The sequence below is a fragment of the Hyla sarda genome, chromosome 1 (genome assembly GCF_029499605.1).
Source record: "Hyla sarda isolate aHylSar1 chromosome 1, aHylSar1.hap1, whole genome shotgun sequence".
Taxonomy (NCBI): domain Eukaryota; kingdom Metazoa; phylum Chordata; class Amphibia; order Anura; family Hylidae; genus Hyla; species Hyla sarda.
Window position 1 is genome coordinate 507,141,852 of NC_079189.1, and position 22,186 is coordinate 507,164,037.

Sequence of the window (22,186 nt, forward strand, 5' to 3'; positions counted from 1 at the left end):
TGTATTCATTTATTTGCCAATGTCCCACTAAGTTGGTCTGTCAAGCCATCTAGACCTCAAAAACGATGACATACTTTATAAAAAAAAAAAAAAGTGCATGAGAAGAAGTATTTTATGATTCCTGGGTGAAGCATAGGTAGGGCTTGAATCTGTCTCAATTTGGGATTCCAATTGTTGGGAGGAATATATTATGATTAGGATAAATTACTTACATATCTAGTAATAAAATGACACTCTTAAATTGTAACTGTCAATCAACATTGTTATAGGAAAACATGCATCTTTCTATGTTTCAAAAGAGATTGCGTTTGTCAAGAATACTAAGGTATCAACTGGAGGGTTCACACCTGGTTTTTGACCAATCACCATGAAATGAGTCACTCATTTTAAAATGAATACATTTCTGTATAATAGAGGGACAATACACCTCTTGTGGCTTATAAACTGTGGGTATTCATATAAGATATGCAATCCATTATTCTGTGTATTCTTATAGTCCTGTTTATACCTTCTTGTCAGAACTGAATTCAGGCTGGCACTTCTTACTATGGATAGCCTTACATAGGAGTCAGCATCCCCGTTAGCTTCCTGCACCATCTTTGTACAGAATGCTGGGGGCGGTGTTGACAAATAACACTACACCAGCACCATTTGGTGCCATATGGCGCAATAGTGTGAATATCTCCTGTGATCCCGGGCCTGTGCTGATCTGTGCGGGTAAGGTTCACCAAATTCATATAATCTTCTTGGGTATATGGTGCCAAGTGGGAAGATCCACAGTTTCTTTCCCTCTTCAACAAAGCCCGTCTGTAACCTCCTCTTTAACTAAGGAACATGATCAATCACACTGCATCAAAACTAATACTATGCAAAATGTTAAAGGTTTAGTAGTTTCAGTAACCCTTTCCTAATGAGACTTTTTATGCTTACTGATTCTGGTCTTTACCTCCATTGTTGTCTCTTCAATATATCCAAAACCACAAGGACGAATGATCATGTACACAATGTAACTGGAAGTACAATTGTACGTGGCTTTAATGGCAAACTGCTGGCCTGTGTGGTGATATATATATATATATATATATATATATATATATATATATATACATATATATATATAAGTAGTTTTCTTTAATAAGTAGATTGTTAGAACAAGCACAACCAAACAGGAGAAATTCCTTATGCTTGATGCAGTCAGCACCATCTGTTTGGGCACAGTCATGAAGCCCCGACATTGTCTCTAAGAATATACGACATTGATGGCCTTTTTTTTTTTTTTTTTTAGAAGAAAGCTAAATTTGGGTGACATGAAATCGTATTGCAGCTACTCCTCATTATCTGGCTATAGGGACTTTACTATTTTACGGCTATAGGGGCTTGGACACTAAATATACCCTGCAATCGTTCATGTAAAATGCCTTCCCTCTTTCCCATTTTGATCTTCTCTCAAATAATATCCAACCAATCATTAGGGATACTCCTTTGTTTAAATCTGGAGCACATACCATCAAGACTCTTATCCAAAATGTCATTGTTACTCTGTACCCTTTTAACCCTTAAAAGCTGACTCCAGGGTAATGTTTTAATCATGCTATTTGAATGATCATTCTAGAAATGCAAAAAAAAAAAAATATATATATATATATATATATATATATATATATATATATATATTTCTATTGTATGGTTAGGTAAAAAAAATAAAAAACGATTGCAACCTGCCATTGTCTTTATAGTTCAAGGCATTCAAAAACTGTATCTGGTTGGTCAAGTAAGATACAGTAAACCTTATACACCATATTTAGTTTATAGTGGAAAAACAACATCAATAGATCCAGTCCAAAAAAAAAAAATCATCAATACATTTTAACCAACATTGGACATGCCTAGAGGTGTACATGTACTTGCAGACTCAGCAGTTCCAGGGAGAAATATGTTTTCCTTTGGGGCATGTCCAAGTTGGACAGGACTGTTTTCATAGCCCTGAGGTCTTTTATATATTCAATGGAGGTATAAATTGAAACAAAATTAAAAGATGCCAACACTGTTTTAGTAGACACCAAAATATCAGATTTCTTTTTACAAGAAATCAGAAGTATCACATAATGTAAACATCTGTGTTGGAAGCAAATTTCCTCAGTAATCTAGAAAAAAATAACCCCCACCCTCCCCATACACACACAAATTTTGGCACTTCTTACTTCTCAGAGGTTCTCTATAAAATATTGTTTACTTTAATTAACTATTTGTTTGATGTAGAAGCAATGCATTTTTAGATATTTCTTCCTTTTAGCATTATTTGTATTCTTTTTCCCTTTTCAGGTACGGCTGTAAACGGTTTGGTGAATGTGGTCATTTCAACTATTGAGAAGCGTTATGACTTAAACAGCTCCCTAACAGGCTTGGTTTCCGCCAGCTACGACATTTCATTCTGTCTTCTGTCACTTTTTGTCTCATTTTATGGTCAAAGAGGGCACAAACCAAGATGGCTTGCCTTTTCTGCCCTGATGATTGGCCTAGGAGCAATTGTGTTTTCCTTGCCCCATTTTACCAGCGGAGTGTATCAGTATGGAAACAGATATAATGGTAAGTTAAGAGCAAACAAAATGTGAAAGCAAAGTAGGGCACTGTTGAAAAAAAAGGTGTAGTCTTAAAAGAGGTTGTAGGCCAAAGAACGTTTTGTGGCTTTATTTGTTTATGTTTCCAGAAACAGCAACAAAAAGTCAGTGGTGCGGTGTTTTTCTCTTTTTGATATACTATACCTGAGATAAACAAAACAGTCTAAGGGTCTGTTCACATTTGCATTGGAGACTATAGCTTCTGTTGGAAATTCCATGGATTTGTTGGGAAAAATATTACTGCATGCTTTTTTCCCGCAAAACAAAGGACATTACAATAAGTCAACAGGTTCCATTGTGTGGTCGTATAAGATACAATGGTATACCCTGGTCTGACTCTGCATTGTTAGAAAAGAAAACCATGCTGTAGATGTGAACAGATCATAAGCTAGAAATTACTGTTCGGTATAGTAAAGGCTGCCAGTAGCTTTTTACTCATTGCCATTGTCTTACTCTTAGCATTATCTTCAGGGGGTCTTCACCTTTATCTATGTTTACCCAGAAGTAACTAGTATTTTTTTTCTGACTTATGGCATTGCAAAATTAAAGGGGTTAGGGAAGTAATTCAGGATGGGGAAGTCTAGCTGAATACTGTTAGGGTGCCAATGAGCTTCCCTGCCTTGCCTAGTGAATACATTAGCATGTATTACTCCTGTTTTACTCCTGGGCCTCTGCCTGTCTTCAATGTCCTGCACTATGTTTTTTGTTGTATTTTTGGAATAAAGAACTTTGTCTGATGAACACACAGAAAGGGTAGTGATGTGCTAAGGCAAGATAACGCTGCAAAGATTTATCTATACTGTTGCAATTATTGAGCAACACCCATACAGTTATTCTGTGTAGCTTGTTCCTTGGGTCATTATTGTTGGAGTTTTTCATTGCAACTCATGATACTCTCTCTCGTATGCAGCTGTAATCTTTGGTGACACATTTCAATAGGATTTCAACTTCCCTGCAGCACTACCAGAGGCGAAAATAAGCTTTATACTTCTCCATTTACATCAATGGGTTGTCAGTGTAATGCAAGACAGGACAGGTTTCCAAAATTGAAAGATTCTCTCTGAAACCATTTTTCACACAGGCCAAGTGATGAGGGTCCTGAAGACCGTATGCATGAAAATATGTATTCCAAACTTTACAAACCCATATGCTCATGTATGTATGTTATGTATTGGATGTCTGCTCTGTTTTCTTCTTTAGAATTTTGTGAACAATCAAGAAACAGTTCCAGTTCAGTGAACTGCATTGACAAAACAGGTTCCTCCTTGTCCAACTACCTCTACGTCTTTGTTTTGGGTCAGCTGCTAATGGGAGTAGGAGGAACTCCCTTATATACATTGGGAACAGCTTTTTTTGATGACAGTCTTCCTACACATAAATCCTCATTATACATAGGTGAGTACAGGTTGAAAAAAAACAAAATGTTGAAGAGATGATTGTGAGGTCACTATGCATTTACAGGGGTACTCCGCCCCTAGACATCTTATCCCCTATCCAAAGGATAGGGGATAATATGTCTGATCGCAGGGGTTCCGCCACTGGGGGGCCCCCACGATTTCCTTGCTGCAGATAGCATTTGTTTAGAGCATCAGGGTGCAGCACTGGAGGCTCGTGACGTCATGGCCATGCCCCGCTAATGACGTCACGGTTACGACCCCTCAATGTAAGTCTATGGGAGGGGGCCATCACGCCCCCTCCCATAGACTTGCATTGAGGGGGCATGGCCATGACATCACGAACGGAGTGTGGCCGTGATGTCATGAGTCTTGCCTCGAGCGAAGTTCACTCTGTGCACCGGATGTCTGGGGTGCCACAGCCGAGATCGCGGGGTCCCCAGCAGCAGGACCCCTGCAATCAGACATCTTATCCCCTATCCTATGGATAGGGGATAACATGTCTAGGGGCGCGGTACCTAATTTGGCGTAACTACTTACTGTCGATAATTTCCTAACATAATATGTGGTGTCAGCAAGAACAACATTTTTTCTAAGAGCAAAATCTTGTTCATCACCTCAGAGACAAAAAAGATCTTTTCTCAAAAAAGATTTTCTCAAAAAAAAAAAATGTTTCTTGCTGACACAACATATTATGTCAGGAAAGTATGGACAGTAAGTAGTTGTGCCAAATTAGGGCTGTTACATTGTAACTACAGCTTTCTATAACTATTGAATGCAACACATAAAGGGGTACTCCGTCCCTAGACATCTTATCCCCTATCCATAAGACATCCCCTATCCAAAGGAGTTGCTAAAATACACAGAGGTGTCAGCAGAGAGCACTGTGGTCAGACAGAAAGAAAATTCAAGAAGAAACGTACTTCCTCTGTAGTGTACAGTAGCTGATAAGTACTGTAAGGATTAAGATTTTTTTTAATAAAAGAAATTTACAAATCTGTTTAACTTTCTGGCACCAGTTGATTAAAAAAATTTAATAACATTTTCCAGCAGAATACCCCTTTAATATGTTCCTACAGTTAAATAATTTTTATTTAATAAAATACATTATTAAAATAAAAACAGTATTATCAAGGTCATTGTATTATTTTATATACTATATTATGTAAATTACACTCTTGGTGCACTCTTAGCATTCCCTAGCCCCGAGGTGCAGAAGAGAAAGAGTATGAATATTATTTAGGGGGTATGCATCAGGGACCAGCTGGGAAGAAGAACCAATTTCTCTCGGGCTATGGAACACCATGAGGGCACCAAGAGTCTAATTTACATTTTAAGATTTTTAACAATATATCAGGTACGGTGGCAACTAGAAAAATAAGGAAACACCATGTTTGGTGTTTAGTCTGATCATGGTCTTATAGTGGCAGAGTTTGACCTTTCTTCTCCAGCTAGGTCTTCTTATAAATGGAAATATTATAAATCTCTTAACTGACCCAGGCACAGAACACACCACTTTACAACTGGTTAACAGGAATACATTTATCTGAAATCACTATTTGACTCTAATTTGTCAGCAAGATAAGAGTAAATGCCTCAGAGCCCAGTTAATGTTCCACTTTTTTAAACTGTTTCCTCCCGTAGGATGCTACCATAAACTCCACTACTTTTGAAAGAGTATATCTCTATAGAGCCTCGTACAGAAGCGCTCTTGCTTATACTTACACCAAGTAAAACCACCAAGTGATCTCTCTCCATATCTCCATATGACATGAATTAGTAGTTGAGGAGAAGGTGTAGTGGTTTTACTTGGTGTAAGTATAAGCAAGAGCGCTTCTGTACGAGGCTCTATAGAGGTATACTCTTTCAAAAGTAGTGGAGTTTATGGTGGCATCCTACGGGAGGAAACAGTTTAAAAAAGTGGAACATTAACTGGGCTCTGAGGCATTTACTCTTATCTTGCTGTTAACCAGTTGTAAAGTGTTGTGTTCTGTGCCTGGGTCAGTTAAGAGATTTATAATATTTCCATTTATAAGAAGACCTAACTGGAGAAGAAAGGTCAAACTCTGTCACTATAAGACCATGATCAGACTAAACATATTGGACATGTTGGGCCTATATAACTGGGCCTATAGTCAGGACAGAATTGTGTGTACCTTTTGTTAGGGCTTTACTCATAGTACTTTACCTTTCAATTTAGTTGATAATTTGTCCACTATTATTAGGGAAGGACTGTCAAGTGTTGCATTAAAAGGAAACAGCAGCATCACCCTCACTGACCTGCTGGTATTACCTTTAGTGCAGGTGATGCCTATCAAAATGGTGTTTACTTTATTTTTCTAGGGGCCATTTTACCTGATATATTGTTAAAAATCTTAAAATGTAAATTAGACTCTTGGTGCCCTCATGGTGTTCCATAGCCCGAGAGGAATTGGTTCTTCTTCCCAGCCGGTCCCTGATGCATACCCCCTAAATAATATTCATACTCTTTCTCTTCTGCACATAGCTGAAGTGCACCAAGAGTGCTAAGAGTGCACCAAGAGTGTAATTTACATAATATAGTATATAAAATAATACAATGACCTTGATAATACAGATTTCATTTTAATAATGTATTTTATTAAATAAAAATTATTTAACTGTAGAAACATATTAACCCCTTAAGGACTCAGGGTTTTTCCGTTTTTGCACTTTCGTTTTTTCCTCCTTACCTTTTAAAAATCATAACCCTTTCAATTTTCCACCTAAAAATCCATATTATGGCTTATTTTTTGCGTCGCCAATTCTACTTTGCAGTGACATTAGTCATTTTACCCAAGAATGCACGGCGAAACAGAAAAAAAAATCATTGTGCGACAAAATCGAAAAAAAAACGCCATTTTGTAACTTTTGGGGGCTTCCGTTTCTACGCAGTGCATATTTTGGTAAAATTTACACCTTATCATTATTCTGTAGGTCCATACGGTTAAAAAGATACCCTACTTATATAGGTTTGATTTTTTCGCACTTCTGGAAAAAATCATAACTACATCTAGGAAAATTTATACGTTTAAAAATGTCATCTTCTGACCCCTATAACTTTTTTATTTTTCCACGTACGGGGCGGTATGAGGACTCATTTTTTGCGACGTGATCTGAAGTTTTTATCGGTATGATTTTTGTTTTGATCAGACTTTTTGATCACTTTTTATTCATTTTTTAATGTTATAAAAAGTTACCAAAATACGCTTTTTTGGACTTTGGAATTTTTTTTGCGCGTACGCCATTGACCGTACGGCTTAATTAATTATATATTTTTATAGTTGGGACATTTACGCACGCGGCGATACCACATATGTTTATTTATTTATTTTTTTACACTGTTTTATTTTTTTTATGGGAAAAGGGGGGTGATTCAAACTTTTATTAGGGAAGGGGTTAAATGACCTTTATTAACACTTTTTTTAAACTTTTTTTTTGCAATGTTATAGGTCCCATAGGGACCTATAACACTGCACACACTGATCTCTCATCCTGATCACAGGCGTGTATTAACACGCCTGTGATCAGCATTATCGGCGCTTGACTGCTCCTGCCTGGATCTCAGGCACGGAGCAGTCATTCATCGATTGGACACCGAGGAGGCAGGTAAGAGCCCTCCCGGTGTCCGATCAGCTGTTCGGGACGCAGTGATTTCACCGCGGCGGTCCCGAACAGCCCGACTGAGCAGCCGGGATACTTTCAGTTTCACTTTATAAGCGGCGGTCAGCTTTGACCGCCGCTTCTAAAGGGTTAATACCGCACATCGCCGCGATTGGCGATGTGTGGTATTAGCCGCGGGTCCCGGCCGTTGATTAGCGCTGGGACCGACGCGATATGATGCGGGATCGCGGCGCGATCCCGCTTCATATCGCGGGAGCCGGCGCAGGACGTAAATATACGTCCTGCGTCGTTAAGGGGTTAAAGGGGTACTCTGCTGAAAAAAAAAAATTTTAATCAACTGGTGCCAGAAAGTTAATTTCTTCTATTAAAAAAATCTTAATCCTCCCAGTACTTATCAGCTGCTGTATACTACAGAGGAAGTTATTTTCTTTTTGAATTTCCTTTCTGTCTGACCACAGTGCTCTCTGCTGACACCTCTGTCCATTTTAGGAACTGTCCAGAATAGGAACAAATCCCCATAACAAGCCTCTCCTGCCCTGGACAGTTCCTGACATGGACAGAGGTGTCAGCAGAGAGCACTGTGGTCAGACATAAAGGAAATTTGAAAAGAAAGAACTTCCTCTGTAGTATTCAGCAGCTGATAAGTACTGGAAGGATTAAGGTTTTTAATAGGAGAAAATTACAAATCTGTTTAGCTTTCTGGCACCAGTTGATTTAAAAAAAAATGTATTCCAGCGGAGTACCCCTTGGAGTACCTCCAATGGATAGGGGATAAGATGTCTGATAATGGAGGGGGGGACGCGACCACAGCTACCACGCCCCCTCCCATAGACATAAATGGAGGGGGCGTGGCATGACGTCATGACCACGGCCGCCCGAACACAGCGTTCTGAACAAAATTGTTCTTGTCCCATATCCAAAGGATATGATGTTCAGGGGCAGAGTACCCCTTTCCAAATTGAAGGGTGAGTCAGAAGAGGTGTCTTCCTAGGAAAGATTTATCAGAAGCTTTCTAAAGGGCATTAGCCATATTTGAATGTGCATGTAATAACTTCTGTTTGATGTATAAAGATGGTCATTTACCTGTAAATTCTTTGTTTCAGGCATTGCATATGGGATGTCTGTAGTGGGCCCTGCAATTGGATATTTAATAGGGGGGCAGCTGCTGAATATTTATATTGATTTTGATAAAGTAGATAGGTAAGTATTACCCCCAGAAGTGTTATATTACAAACCATACTGATGTGGTTTAGAATTTGGAGAATGAGTAGATCTAAAAAAGAATAGAGTTGTTCTAATAAAAATAATTTACTCTAATGTATTAGTCATCCTGTGGGAAAATATTTCTTAGAAATAGAGAGGTAGAGGAGAAGCGAGGTGATCAGTGGATTATTCGAACAGCAGAGTGGGGGATAGATTGGAGGGGAGCAAGTGTTTTTAATGGAAGGCCGCAGAGGAGGATATTGCAGTAGTCAAAGCAGGAGATGATGAGGGTTTGCACCAATTGTTTAGTTGTGGAAATTAGTTGCGGAAAAGTTGAGGAATATGTGGATTTGAGAGATGTTTATGAGCTGTAGGCAACAGACAGTGCTAAGGGTCTGGAAGTGTGGTTTGAAAGACAGTGCCGAGTGAAAGGTGACCCCCAAGGAAGCGGACTTGGGTTTCTGGAGAGAGGGTAGAAGCATTGACTGTGATTTATAGACTGGGGGGGGGGGGGGGTTGGAGCAGTATTGGGGGAAAATGAGGAATTCAGTTTTCTCCATGTTGAGTTTGAAAAAGCGGGAGGAGAAAAAATAATATAGAGCTGACAGACAATCTGGGATTTTGGATAGGAGGGAGGTGACATCAGGGCCGGAGAGGTAGATTTGAGTGTAATCAGCATAGCGGTAGTCCCAGGCCAAGGGTGTAAATAGAGAAGAGTAGGGGCCCCAGGACAGAGCCTTGGGGGACTCCAACAGAGAGAGGGTGAGGAGGAAGCATGAGAGTGGGAGACGCTGAATGTGCAGTTGGTGAGGTATAAGGTGATCTAGGAAATGGCTAAATTTTTAGTGCCTAGGGATTAGAGGGACTATAACAAGATAGAGTGGTCTACTGGTTCAAATGCATAGGAGAGGTCAAGGAGAAGGAGAACAGAGTATTGCGTTCAGCTTTTGCGGTCAACACATCATTGGCCATCTTGGTTAGGGCAATTTCAGTAGAATGGTGGGGATGGAAGCCAGATTGCAGGTAGTCAAAGAGTGAGTTGGATGAGAGGTAGGAGGACACTTCAAGATAGACATGTTGTTCGAGGAGTTTTGAAGCAAAGGGTAGAAAAGAGATGGGGCAGTAGCTGGACAGAGAGGAGTGGTCAAGAGATGGTTTTTTGAGGATGGGTGTGATGATTGCATGTTTGAATGATGAGGGAAAAGTACCAGTGTTTAGTGATATGTTGAAGAGGTGGGTTAGGGCCGGGATGAATACTGTAGTTAGGGATGAGGTGGGATGGGATTGGGTCATATTCACAGGTGACGAGGTGTGAAGAGGAAAGTAGTTTGGAGAGTTTCTCTTCAGTAACAGTGGAGAAGTACGTCATGGGGGAGGGGCACTGGGCAGGAGTGAAGATGGGTTGTTGGGGCTGTAAAGTAAAGCTTTCCCTGATGGAGTCAATCTTGTGTTTGAAGTATGTAGCAAAGTTGTCTGCTGACATCAGAGACATGGACAGTAGTAGTGATAGATGGAGGAGGGAGTTAAAAGTGTAAAAGTGTTGCCTGGGGTTGTGGGAAAGAGTGGATATGATGGTAGAGAAGTAGTTCTGCTTAGCAGAATAGAGTGCAGACTTGAAGGTGAGGAATGCTTGTTTGTATGCTGTAAAGTCTACTGTACTGTGGGTTTTCTTTTAAGGATGCTCTGAAACCCTAGAGGCTTGCCTAAGTTGCTTAGTTACATCTTTGTGTCAGGGCTTCCTCTTCATATGTAGAGTTCTGTTTTGTGTGAGAGGAGCCTCTAAGTCAAGGGCTGAGGTGACTGTAGTGTTATAGAATTTGGTGGATGTGTCAGCATCGTAAAAAGAAGATATTGTGGAGAGTGGTAGAAGAGAGTCTGAGATTGTGTCGAAGTTGAGATGTTTGAGGTTTCTAAGAGTGTGGGCAGGGTTCTGAACTGGGGGATAGCAGGAGGGAACAGAGAAGAGAATGTCAAAAGATACATGGATTGGTGTATTTGAGAGCTTTAATATGGTGCAGAGGCGGGTGAAGATTAGATTAAGTGTGTGAGGCGGGTGAAGATTAGATTAAGTGTGTGAGGCGGTGTGAAGATTAGATTAAGTGTGTGACCAGTGGAGGATCACTGTGAGAGGCCGAAAGAGGTGGTTTTTGGGGATGTCCAAGGAGAGGAATTATCCTCAACTCCCTTCACTTTCATTGACTTCTCATCAATGGTCCTCTGTACATGTAGATTGTTAGCTTCTAGCTTTTTATAACAATTTATTGTTTGCGTTCCCTTGTACTACACTTTGACTACTCTTAATCTTTGGCCCTGGCTAGCCATAAAACTGTCTATCTTCCTTTTCCCACTGTACCTTTCAGTATGGCTCTTACTTAATAGGTCTAAAACTCTCTCTTGATACTGACAACTGTCTGTTCCTGTAATCCTCTCCATCCTGGCTTCTAACAAACTATTTAATACTTTTATTAAATATTTAAAATCCGCAGTCCAGCATGGCTGGGTTTCTACCTGGCAGTTGTTAGGAAAACTACCACTAACGTTTTTGACTCAAAGCCAGTAGTGCATCCAGTAGGAAGGAGAAGTGTAAGTCCTTCCTTTATAGTTCCCATTCCTTTAGAATACACTTCTAGCTTTGGCTCAAAAACTGCAGTGGAAGCTGTCCAAAAAAAACTGGCAAGTGGAAATTTAGCCTAAGAATAGAGTCACATGTTCTGCATTTTGCTGTGTATTTTATGCAGCTGATTTTGCTATCCATTAACTTCAATGGATAGGAAAATAAGCAGCAGCAAATACGCAGCAAAATACAGCATGTGTGACCCTACCCATAAGCTCTTTTTTTAGTATCTCAGAAATTACTGTATTATACCATTCTAAAGCTTGGACTAGAAAATTATTGATGAATAATGTACAGCATATTAGAAGCACCCTGATGAGTTATGTCATTATCTTATATAACAGTTTACGTAACTATTGTTAGCAATGAACCTTATGCCTGTGATTGATCCCATTTGCTTTTTTATTTCCAATGCAGTGTGCCTCTGTCTACCAGTGACCCCCGATGGCTTGGTGCATGGTGGATTGCCTTCTTAATCGTGGGTCTGGCGACCTGGTTGCTTATTTTACCTTTCTCCTGCTTCCCCAAACACTTGCCAGGTATGTTAACCTGCGTTTAAGACAAAATATGATATGTCAAGACAAATATGCAGATATTATTACAAATTAAAGAAAATAAAATTGATGGTGTATTATCTATCAGGGAAGGTTTATTAAGGCTGTTGCACCAATCTGTCCCTAGGGCAGCATGCTCTAGATTCAGCAAAGGGTCCACACCCTGTCGATAGATCTGCTGTAGGGAAAAAGCAATGCCAGGTCAGGTTTGGCATTGTTTCTTAATAAATGGGTTAAATTTGGTGCAGCTCGAAAGGTTCAAAAATAGGAGGTTATAGCAAATCATTGCGTAATGTTACATTGCATCAACCAAGTTTTATAATACATCCAACATTACAACACTATCAACTACTATTATTAGTATTTTTCTCCCATGGTAATTCATTTTTAATTTATCAAGAATAGTTTTTATTCTAATATTGAGACACCTGAGAGCCAATACTTCACTGTATATACTATTGTTCTCCAAGCCCAGTCATATAACGTTCATTGTTTTTTGCACTTTGTGTTTTTTTGCCCAAAACAAATATCCTAAGTAGATTTGCGCACTACGATATGTATTTTTAGGAATATGTATTTCTCGTATTACAGGTACGGCTGCAGTACAGTCTGAACGGATTTCACAAGCACATAACAATGGAAGTGAAAACGTTGTTGAGTCCAAGAATCTTGGCAAAAGTTTTAAAGATTTTCCTTTGGCTTTTTTGGTAATATAATTAACTATAACAAAAATGATATAACCAATAGTAATTTTAATAATAATAAACTGCAGTATTGCATAATATTGATGTGATGCAATGTTTTATACCTGTTTGTTACGCCTAGCGCTCCGGGTCCCCGCTCCTCCCCGGAGCGCTCACGGCGTCTTTCTCCCTGCAGCGCCCCGGTCAGTCCCGCTGACCGGGAGCGCTGCACTGTCATGGCCGTTGGGGATGCGATTCGCACAGCGGGACGCGCCCGCTCGCGAATCGCATCCCAGGTCACTTACCCGTCCCGGTCCCCTGCTGTCATGTGCTGGCGCGCGCGGCTCCGCTCTCTAGGGCGCGCGCGCGCCAGCTTTCTGAGACTTAAAGGGCCAGTGCACCAATGATTGGTGCCTGGCCCAATTAGCTTAATTGGCTTCCACCTGCTCCCAGACTATATCAGATCACTGCCCCTGCACTCCCCTGCCGGATCTTGTTGCCTTGTGCCAGTGAAAGCGTTTAGTGTGTCCTAAGCCTGTGTACCTGAACTTCTGCTACCCATCCTGACTACGAACCTTGCCGCCTGCCCCCGACCTTCTGCTACGTCTGACCTTGCCTCTGCCTAGTCCTTCTGTCCCACGCCTTCTCAGCAGTCAGCGAGGTAGAGCCGTTGCTAGTGGATACGACCTGGTTGCTACTGCCGCAGCAAGACCATCCCGCTTTGCGGCGGGCTCTGGTGAAAACCAGTAGCCTCTTAGAACCGGTCCACTAGCACGGTCCACGCCAATCCCTCGCTGACACAGAGGATCCACTACCTGGAAGCCGAATCGTGACAGTAGATCCGGCCATGGATCCCGCTGAGGTGCCGCTGCCAAGTCTCGCTGATCTTCCCACGGTGGTCGCTCAGCAATCGCAGCAGATTGCCCAACAAGGACAGCAGCTGTCGCAGTTGACCGCCATGTTACAGCAACTTCTGCCTCTGCTACAGCAGCAACCATCTCCTCCGCCAGCTCCTGCACCTCCTCCGCAGCGAGTGGCCGCTCCTAACCTCCGCTTGTCCCTGCCGGACAAATTTGATGGGGACTCTAAACTCTGCCGTGGATTTTTGTCTCAGTGTTCCCTGCATATGGAGATGTTGTCGGACTTGTTTCCTTCAGAACGGTCTAAGGTGGCGTTTGTAGTAAGCCTTCTTTCAGGAAAGGCCTTGTCTTGGGCCACACCGCTCTGGGACCGCAATGATCCTGCCACAGCCACAGTCCAGGCCTTCTTCGCTGAACTCCGGAGTGTCTTCGAGGAGCCAGCCCGAGCGTCTTCTGCCGAGACTGCCCTGTTGAACCTGGTCCAGGGTAATTCTTCCGTTGGCGAGTACGCCATACAATTCCGTACTTTTGCTTCTGAACTATCCTGGAATAATGAGGCTCTCTGCGCGACCTTTAAAAAAGGCCTATCCAGTCGCATCAAGGATGTGCTGGCCGCACGAGAGATTCCTGCCAACCTCCAAGAACTCATCCATTTGGCTACCCGCATTGACATGCGTTTTTCTGAGCGACACCAAGAGCTCCGCCAGGAAAAAGACTTAGATCTCTGGGCACCTCTCCCACAGCATCCTTTGCAGTCTTCGCCTGGGCCTCCCGCCGAGGAGGCCATGCAAGTGGATCGGTCTCGCCTGACCCAGGAAGAGAGGAATCGCCGTAGAGAAGAAAATCTCTGTCTTTACTGTGCCAGTACCGAGCATTTCTTGGTGGATTGCCCTATCCGTCCTCCACGCCTGGGAAACGCACGCACGCACCCAGCCCACGTGGGTGTGGCGTCTCTTGGTTCCAAGTCTGCTCCTCCACGTCTCACGGTACCCGTGCGGATTTCTCCTACAGCCAACTCCTCCATCTCAGCCGTGGCCTGCTTGGACTCTGGTGCCTCCGGGAATTTTATTTTGGAGTCCTTTGTTAATAAATTCAGCATCCCGGTGACCCGTCTCGTCAAGCCGCTCTACATTTCCGCGGTCAACGGAGCCAGATTGGACTGCACCGTGCGTTACCGCACAGAACCCCTCCTGATGTCTATCGGACCCCACCACGAAAGGATTGAGTTCTTCATTCTCCCCAACTGTACCTCTGAGGTCCTCCTCGGTCTGCCATGGCTCCGGCTTCATTCCCCCACCCTTGATTGGACCACCGGGGAGATAAAGAACTGGGACTCTGCCTGCCACAGGAAATGCCTCTCCCCCCCTCCCAGTCCCGTCAGGCAAGCCTCTGTGCCTCCCCATGGCCCCCGTCCTGGTGTCACACTGCCCCGTGCTAGGCCTCGCCCTCTGCCCTCCCTCCCCATTCCCACTCCTGCTGTACTGCCTGCCGTTGAGGAAACCCTCCATTCTTTCCCGGTGTCCTCATCCCAGGGGAGGCAGTTACCGGACAAAGAGAAGGGGAGACCTAAGGGGGGGGGGTACTGTTACGCCTAGCGCTCCGGGTCCCCGCTCCTCCCCGGAGCGCTCACGGCGTCTTTCTCCCTGCAGCGCCCCGGTCAGTCCCGCTGACCGGGAGCGCTGCACTGTCATGGCCGTTGGGGATGCGATTCGCACAGCGGGACGCGCCCGCTCGCGAATCGCATCCCAGGTCACTTACCCGTCCCGGTCCCCTGCTGTCATGTGCTGGCGCGCGCGGCTCCGCTCTCTAGGGCGCGCGCGCGCCAGCTCTCTGAGACTTAAAGGGCCAGTGCACCAATGATTGGTGCCTGGCCCAATTAGCTTAATTGGCTTCCACCTGCTCCCAGACTATATCAGATCACTGCCCCTGCACTCCCCTGCCGGATCTTGTTGCCTTGTGCCAGTGAAAGCGTTTAGTGTGTCCTAAGCCTGTGTACCTGAACTTCTGCTACCCATCCTGACTACGAACCTTGCCGCCTGCCCCCGACCTTCTGCTACGTCTGACCTTGCCTCTGCCTAGTCCTTCTGTCCCACGCCTTCTCAGCAGTCAGCGAGGTAGAGCCGTTGCTAGTGGATACGACCTGGTTGCTACTGCCGCAGCAAGACCATCCCGCTTTGCGGCGGGCTCTGGTGAAAACCAGTAGCCTCTTAGAACCGGTCCACTAGCACGGTCCACGCCAATCCCTCGCTGACACAGAGGATCCACTACCTGGAAGCCGAATCGTGACACTGTTCTTTGACTTAATGTCCATGAGGCACAGCCAGGGGCATAAGCCTTGCAATTGCAGGGTATGGGGGGGGGGGGGGGGGGCTGGGGGTATTTGTGTTCAAAATTGAAAATATTTAGAAATATTTTTGGTATATTTTTGGTATGCTAATGCTTAATTTTACTAACAAATCATACACATTTATTTTAGCTTATGGTGAAAAATCCCGTTCTTATGGCTCTAACATTTGCCAGCTCTTCAGATGCACTTATCACCACTGGCTTTGCAACATTTCTTCCCAAATTTATTGAAAACCAGTTTTCACTAACATCAAGCTTCTCAGCAATTCTTGGAGGTAAGTAAAGATTTAATTTTCATATCCAAACATTATAATCGTTAGGATGAGATGAGTTATCCATAACTGCTATCACTATACAGTAGACCTCTTCTGAAACACCATGTTTAAAAAATCCGAACCATCTTAATCTATAAGGCAATATTCACACTACGGTCACATTTGACTAAAAGAATAACACAGTATGCAATACTGTTCTTCCTGTAAATGCCCTTGTGGTTTTCATTATAATGGAAACTATAAATGTATTGTGAACAGAGCTATGAGATATGTGTTCAAATGTATCCATACAAATCTTGCATCACAGCCCATGCAGAACATTAATTTGTGGGGCATTACGAATATATATCAATATATTCTAAATATTCGTGAAATCGCGAAGTGCCGATATTTGCGGTAAAAGTTTGCATTTCGAATATTCACGCTCGACACTACTCTCATTTAAAGGTACAGTACATATAGGCCTTCCTTCCACATCACAGAATTAATAGGCCTTCCTGCAGGTCTTTCTCCTACTTGGAGGGCTAAAGCAGGGCCGAAAAAGATGCTAGGTTAGTTCTGGTAATGAAGTGTAAAATAAACAGCAGGACTCTTTTTACTCTTTTATTTGATCGACAAAAATGGCAGGCAATTCACCTGCCTACTCCAGTCTATAAGAGCTCTTTAGTTTTGTAGATCCTTTACCATAGTGAGTAATTATTCTCACAATTTGGCTCCTGTTGGTTTCTCCTGAAACCAGGCCCGTCGCTACCGGACCAGCAAACCAAGCAATTGCTTGGGGCCCCGAGCTGGCTGGGGGGCCCCGAGCAGAGTCGGTGCTTGCCCGTCCTGTAGCGACGTGGCACTTCGGGGGGGCCCGCACATTTCAATTAAATTACCTTTTTGTAGGGCGCGGGCCCCTTAAGAAACAAAACAGGGCCGGCACCGGACAGGTCAGGGGCTGATGGGAGTAGAGACGTCACGTGCCCCACACAGGCACGCACGTCTACGCCAATCACCTGACCTGTCCCTGCTTACGTCCCCACGCGAACCTCCAGCATCCTCCGTGCAGTGACAGGAGCAGCAGCAGACTCACACCGCTGCAACGATCCCCGGCACAGTAAGTAAACCCGGCACCGGAGGCGCGGGGGGCCCGGGGGGGGGGGGGGATTGTATGGTGGTTAGGGGACTGCAATGGTGATGAGAGGTGTGTGTGTGTGTGTGTGGGGGGGGGGGTTATGGGGGTCATGAGAGACGCAGGAGGGGTGTTATGGGGGTGATGAGAGATGCAGGGGGGGTGTTATGGGGGTGATGAGAGATGCAGGGGGGTGTAATGGGGGTGATGAGAGGTGCAGGGGGGGTGTAATGGGGGTGATGAGAGGTGCAGGGGGGGTGTAATGGGGGTGATGAGAGGTGCAGGGGGAGTGTTATGGAGGTGATGAGAGGTGCAGGGGGGGTGTTATAGGGGTGATGAGAGGTGCAGGGGGTGTTATGGGGATGATGAGAGCTGCACCTCTCCTCATCACCCCCCATAACCCCCCTGGTTATAGTAGTGATGAGGAGAGGTGGGGGGGTAGTTATAGTAATGATGAGGAGAGGTTTGGCGGGGGGTTATTGGGATGATGAGGACACAGAGGATAAGAGGGGGTGTATATGTATATATGATGTGTATGCATGTGTGGCAGTATTGTATTCAGTGGATACAGTGTGGAGCAGCATTATATTCAGGGTACAGTGTGTGGCAGTATTGTATTCAGTGGATACAGGGTGGAGCAGCATTATATTCAGGGTACAGTGTATGGCAGCATTATATCCAGAGGGTACAGTGTGTGGCAGAATTATATTTAGTGGGTACAGTGTGTGGCAGTATTATATTCAGGGTACAGTGTGGGGCAGTATTATACTTAGTGGGTACAGTGTATAGCAGTATTTTATTCAGGGTGCAGTGTATGGCAGTATTATATTCAGGGTACAGTGTGGGGCAGTATTTTATTTAGGGTACAGTGTGGGGCAATATTTTATTTAGGGTACAGAGTGGGCAGTATTTTATTTAGGGTACAGTGTGGGGTAGTATTATATTTAGGGTACAGTGTATAGCAGTATTATATTTAGTGGGTACAGTGAATAGCAGGATTATATTTAGTGGGTACAGTGTATGGCAGTATTATATTTAGTGGGTACAGTGTGTGTTAGTATTATATTTAGTGGGTACTGTGTATAGCAGTATTATATTTAGGGTACAGTGTGGGGCAGTATTATATTCAGGGTACAGTGTGTGGCAGGATTATATTCAGGGTACAGTGTATAGCAGTATTATATTCAGGGTACAGTGTATAGCAGTATTATATTCAGGGTACAGTGTGGGGCAGTATTTTATTTAGGGTACAGTGTGGGGCAGTATTTTATTTACGGTACAGTGTGGGGCAGTATTATATTCAGGGTATAGTGTGGGGCAGTATATTCAGGGTTCAGTGTGGGGCAGTATTTTATTTAGGGTACACTTTCTGGCAAGGTTATAATGATTACTGTCTTCATGCAGAGGATGAGGATCTGCTGACAAAGTGAGGAGCCAATGATGTCTGGATGTCAGACTCTGCAGAGAAGATGGAGCTGGAGGAAGACCTGGTTTCTGGACCCGATGAAGAAGAAAAGATAACAGAGAAGATATCACTCAAGTCAGAAGACGTCACTCAGGTCACTGACATCATTGTGTATTCTCCTGACTGTCCCATCAGAGCTGTAGTGACTTGTAAGTTCTGCAGTGATGATGGGTAAAACTGTGTCCAATCTGTGTCTCTCCAGCTGTTACAAAACTACAACTCCCATTGCTAGAGGCTCTTCAGACATGATGGGAGTTTTAGCTTTCCAACAGCTGGAGAACCACTTTAACCGAGGTGATCGGTAGGGGTCTCAGCAGTCAAACCCCCACCAAAAAAAATGGCCCTGGGGGGGGGGGTCTGGACAGGGGGTATGGGCAGGGAACACTGCTGCACCTAATGTGGAGGGGACACTGCTGCACCTAATGTGGGGGGAACACTGCCTACCTAATGTGGGGGGAATTCTGTTGCACCTGCACATAATGTGGGGGGAACACTGCTGCACCTAGTGTGCGTCGTATCAATGGGCCGGCGTTACTATGTTCTGACGCTGGCCCTAGAGCGTAACGTGCGTGAATACTACAGAGGAAATTATTTTCTTTTTGGAACACAGTGCTCTCTGCTGACATCACGAGCACAGTGCTCTCTGCTGACATCTCTGTCCATTTTCAGAACTGTCCAGAGCAGCATATGTTTGCTGTGGGGATTTTCTCCTACTCTGGACAGTTCCTAAAATGGACACAGATGTCAGCAGAGATCACTGTGGTCATGATGTCAGCAGAGAGCTCTGTGTTCCAAAAAGAGAATAATTTCCTCTGTAGTATTCAGCAGCTAATAAGTACTGGAAGGATTACGATTTTTTTAATAGAAGTAATTTACAAATCTGTTTAGCTCTCTGGCACCAGTTAATTTAAAAAAACCTGGAATCAATCTTCCGTCTCACAAGTAAGTATTAATCTGTTTGGTGTAAGCACCACAAGTATCAGCAAGGCAACAGGGCTCCCTCACCAAAAGCCAGCTGTTTGTGTGTATTACCATCTACACCAGCTCAGTAAAGACAGTTATCCGTAACCTGACGTTAGTGTGTTCATTTACTCCCCGTGTTTGGCCAAGGAGAAGCTGTCCCAAACCTCGGCCCGTGTATAGGATAACGGTGCCCTGGAGTTACGAAGGGATCAGGTATTTCCACCAACACCACCCCGTGTCACCACAAACTTGGCGTCACAAACCAGATAATTCCTTATCGTGCACACATGGCACATATAACTTCTTCTTACTGGATAATAGAAGATGTGGCTCTCTCTGCCAACGACACTCTTGATAAAGAAAATAGAAGTTGTGGCCTTCTTAGCCACTGGCACTATGACCTGGACAATAGCACCCACATGATGTGGACTGGTGTTCTTGGGTTTACAGTAGTTTCCACTGGCTGCATTCCCATGTGACCCAGAGTGGAACTGATTGTGGAGGTCCAACCACTGGGACCCCGGTAGATAGAGGATATATTGCTGCTGGTTGGCAACCACCAGCGTACCATGTGTCCTGGTTCTTACCAGCGTCAAGTAACATTCTCTGTGCCATGTGTCTGCTGTATTTCATAGTCTCCCTGCTCTGGTGTGTTTCCGCTCTGCGCACTAGAAGCCGTGTGCGAGCACTGGCAGAGTTTTATAGAGCCAGCGTGAACTACCTAACAGATCCTCCTCCAATCCCTGTCAGGCACTGCACATATAAGTCGTCCAGACCTCAGCAAGGTTGCATTTTGGATTGTATCCTGCACTGCTAAGGTCTGTTGCCTAACTTGAACTCTGTCTGCTGATCATGTGTTCCTGATCCCTGCCTGTATACCTCATCCCTTGAACTTTGACCTGCATCTCCTATGTATGATCCTAGACTGTCTACCACCAGCCTGCTTGAAGCTTGTTCTAGCCAGTCTGCACCTGTAGCCATCTTGGCCAGCCATTGTCTGTACCTGCTCTGCTAATAAACAGCTGTATCAGCTCTGCTGCGTCAGATTGCCCCATTTTATTTGCCTGACCAGCTGGCAATTGTGGCACTGTGGGTCCACATCTATTGGGATGTCACAGAGGATAACATCATAAGATGAGAATACCTCTTTAACCATTTATCTTGCCTTTGTTAAAGAAGCTTGTAAGTTTGGTCCAATTTAAGGCAATTACGTAATTTGTAAAGATCATTTCATTAGTTTCTTTATTTAAGAAGAATTACATATTGGGTAAATCTTCTCTGTTATGAGATGAAGAAAAGCAAATCCGAAGCTACTTCTCAGTTTACAGTTTTGTTTATCCGGGCTGGTAAATTTGGAAAGAATGTGAAGTCAATGATATGTGATAGGAATTACTACAGTTTTGGCAGATGGTTGGCAGGAAAGCGACAATAAAAAGTATTGCAATGAATGCTGGCACGATTTAGAGAAAGGATTTTATATACTTTGATAAAGCTCATGTTAAAGATAATTATAAGTCGGGTATAAATCTCTGAACAACGAAGCATTGATCCACAGTACAGCATGGCCGCCTTATGTTACTATTAGTATTAGTATTATGTTTATTTAAGAGACTGTAAGCCTGAAATACAGGTTGATCTGTATGAAAGAACTACTAATGTGATCTTCACATTTCAAAGTAAACTTCAAAGGGGTACTCCGCCCCTAGACATCTTATCCCCTATCCAAAGGATAGGGGATAAGATGTCAGATCGCCGCGGTGCCGCTGCTGGGGAGCCCTGGGATCTCCACTGCAGCGCCTCGCTATCATTACTGCACAGAGCAAACTCGCTCTGTGCGTAACGGCGAGTTCGCTCTGCACGTAATGACTAGTGTTGAGCGGCATAGGCCATATTCGAATTCGCGAATATTCGCGAATATATGGACGAATATTCGTCATATATTCGCGAATATTCGCATATTCGTTATATTCTAGTTTTATTTTCGCGTACGCGAAAATACGCGCATGCGAAAATTTGCTTATGTGAAAATCCGCATATGTGAAAATTAGCATATGCTAATTTTCGCATATGCGAATTTTCGCACGCCAGTCTCACACAGTAGTATTACAGCCTTCTTTACACCACACAAGCTGGAGGCAGAGAGGGGTGATCACTGTGATGTGTACTGTGAAGAAAAAAAAAAAAAGAATATTCGTAATTACGAATATATAGCGCTATATTCGCGAAATTCGCGAATTCGCGAATATACGATATTCGCGAATAATATTATAATTGCGAATATTCGCGAGCAACACTAGTAATGACGCGCAATACAGTGGCCGGAGCATCGTTACATCACGGCTCCACCCCTCGTGACGTCGAGGCCCGCCCCTTTCAATACAAGTCTATGGGAGGGGGCGCGGCAGTCGTCACGCCCCCTGCCATAGACTTGCATTAAGGGGACGGGCCGTGATGT

The 22,186-nt window shown here is 43.7% G+C and overlaps 1 protein-coding gene and 1 long non-coding RNA gene across 4 annotated transcripts in view; one reads left to right on the forward strand and one right to left on the reverse strand.

The window, feature by feature from the left end:
* LOC130289654 (solute carrier organic anion transporter family member 4C1-like) overlaps positions 1 to 22,186 on the forward strand; it is a 107,494-nt gene that overhangs the window by 41,891 nt on the left and 43,417 nt on the right. The window contains exons 2-7 of the mRNA XM_056537533.1: positions 2,323 to 2,586; positions 3,819 to 4,013; positions 8,758 to 8,854; positions 11,889 to 12,010; positions 12,617 to 12,732; positions 16,045 to 16,189. Of these exons, the coding sequence (XP_056393508.1) occupies positions 2,323 to 2,586; positions 3,819 to 4,013; positions 8,758 to 8,854; positions 11,889 to 12,010; positions 12,617 to 12,732; positions 16,045 to 16,189 (939 nt within the window). The remainder of the gene's footprint in view (positions 1 to 2,322; positions 2,587 to 3,818; positions 4,014 to 8,757; positions 8,855 to 11,888; positions 12,011 to 12,616; positions 12,733 to 16,044; positions 16,190 to 22,186) is intronic.
* Positions 11,866 to 22,186, reverse strand: part of LOC130289715 (uncharacterized) — a 33,632-nt gene continuing 23,311 nt past the window's right edge. For all 3 annotated transcript variants that reach the window (XR_008847473.1, XR_008847474.1, XR_008847475.1), the window contains one exon: positions 11,866 to 12,020. This is a non-coding gene — a long non-coding RNA (uncharacterized LOC130289715). The remainder of the gene's footprint in view (positions 12,021 to 22,186) is intronic.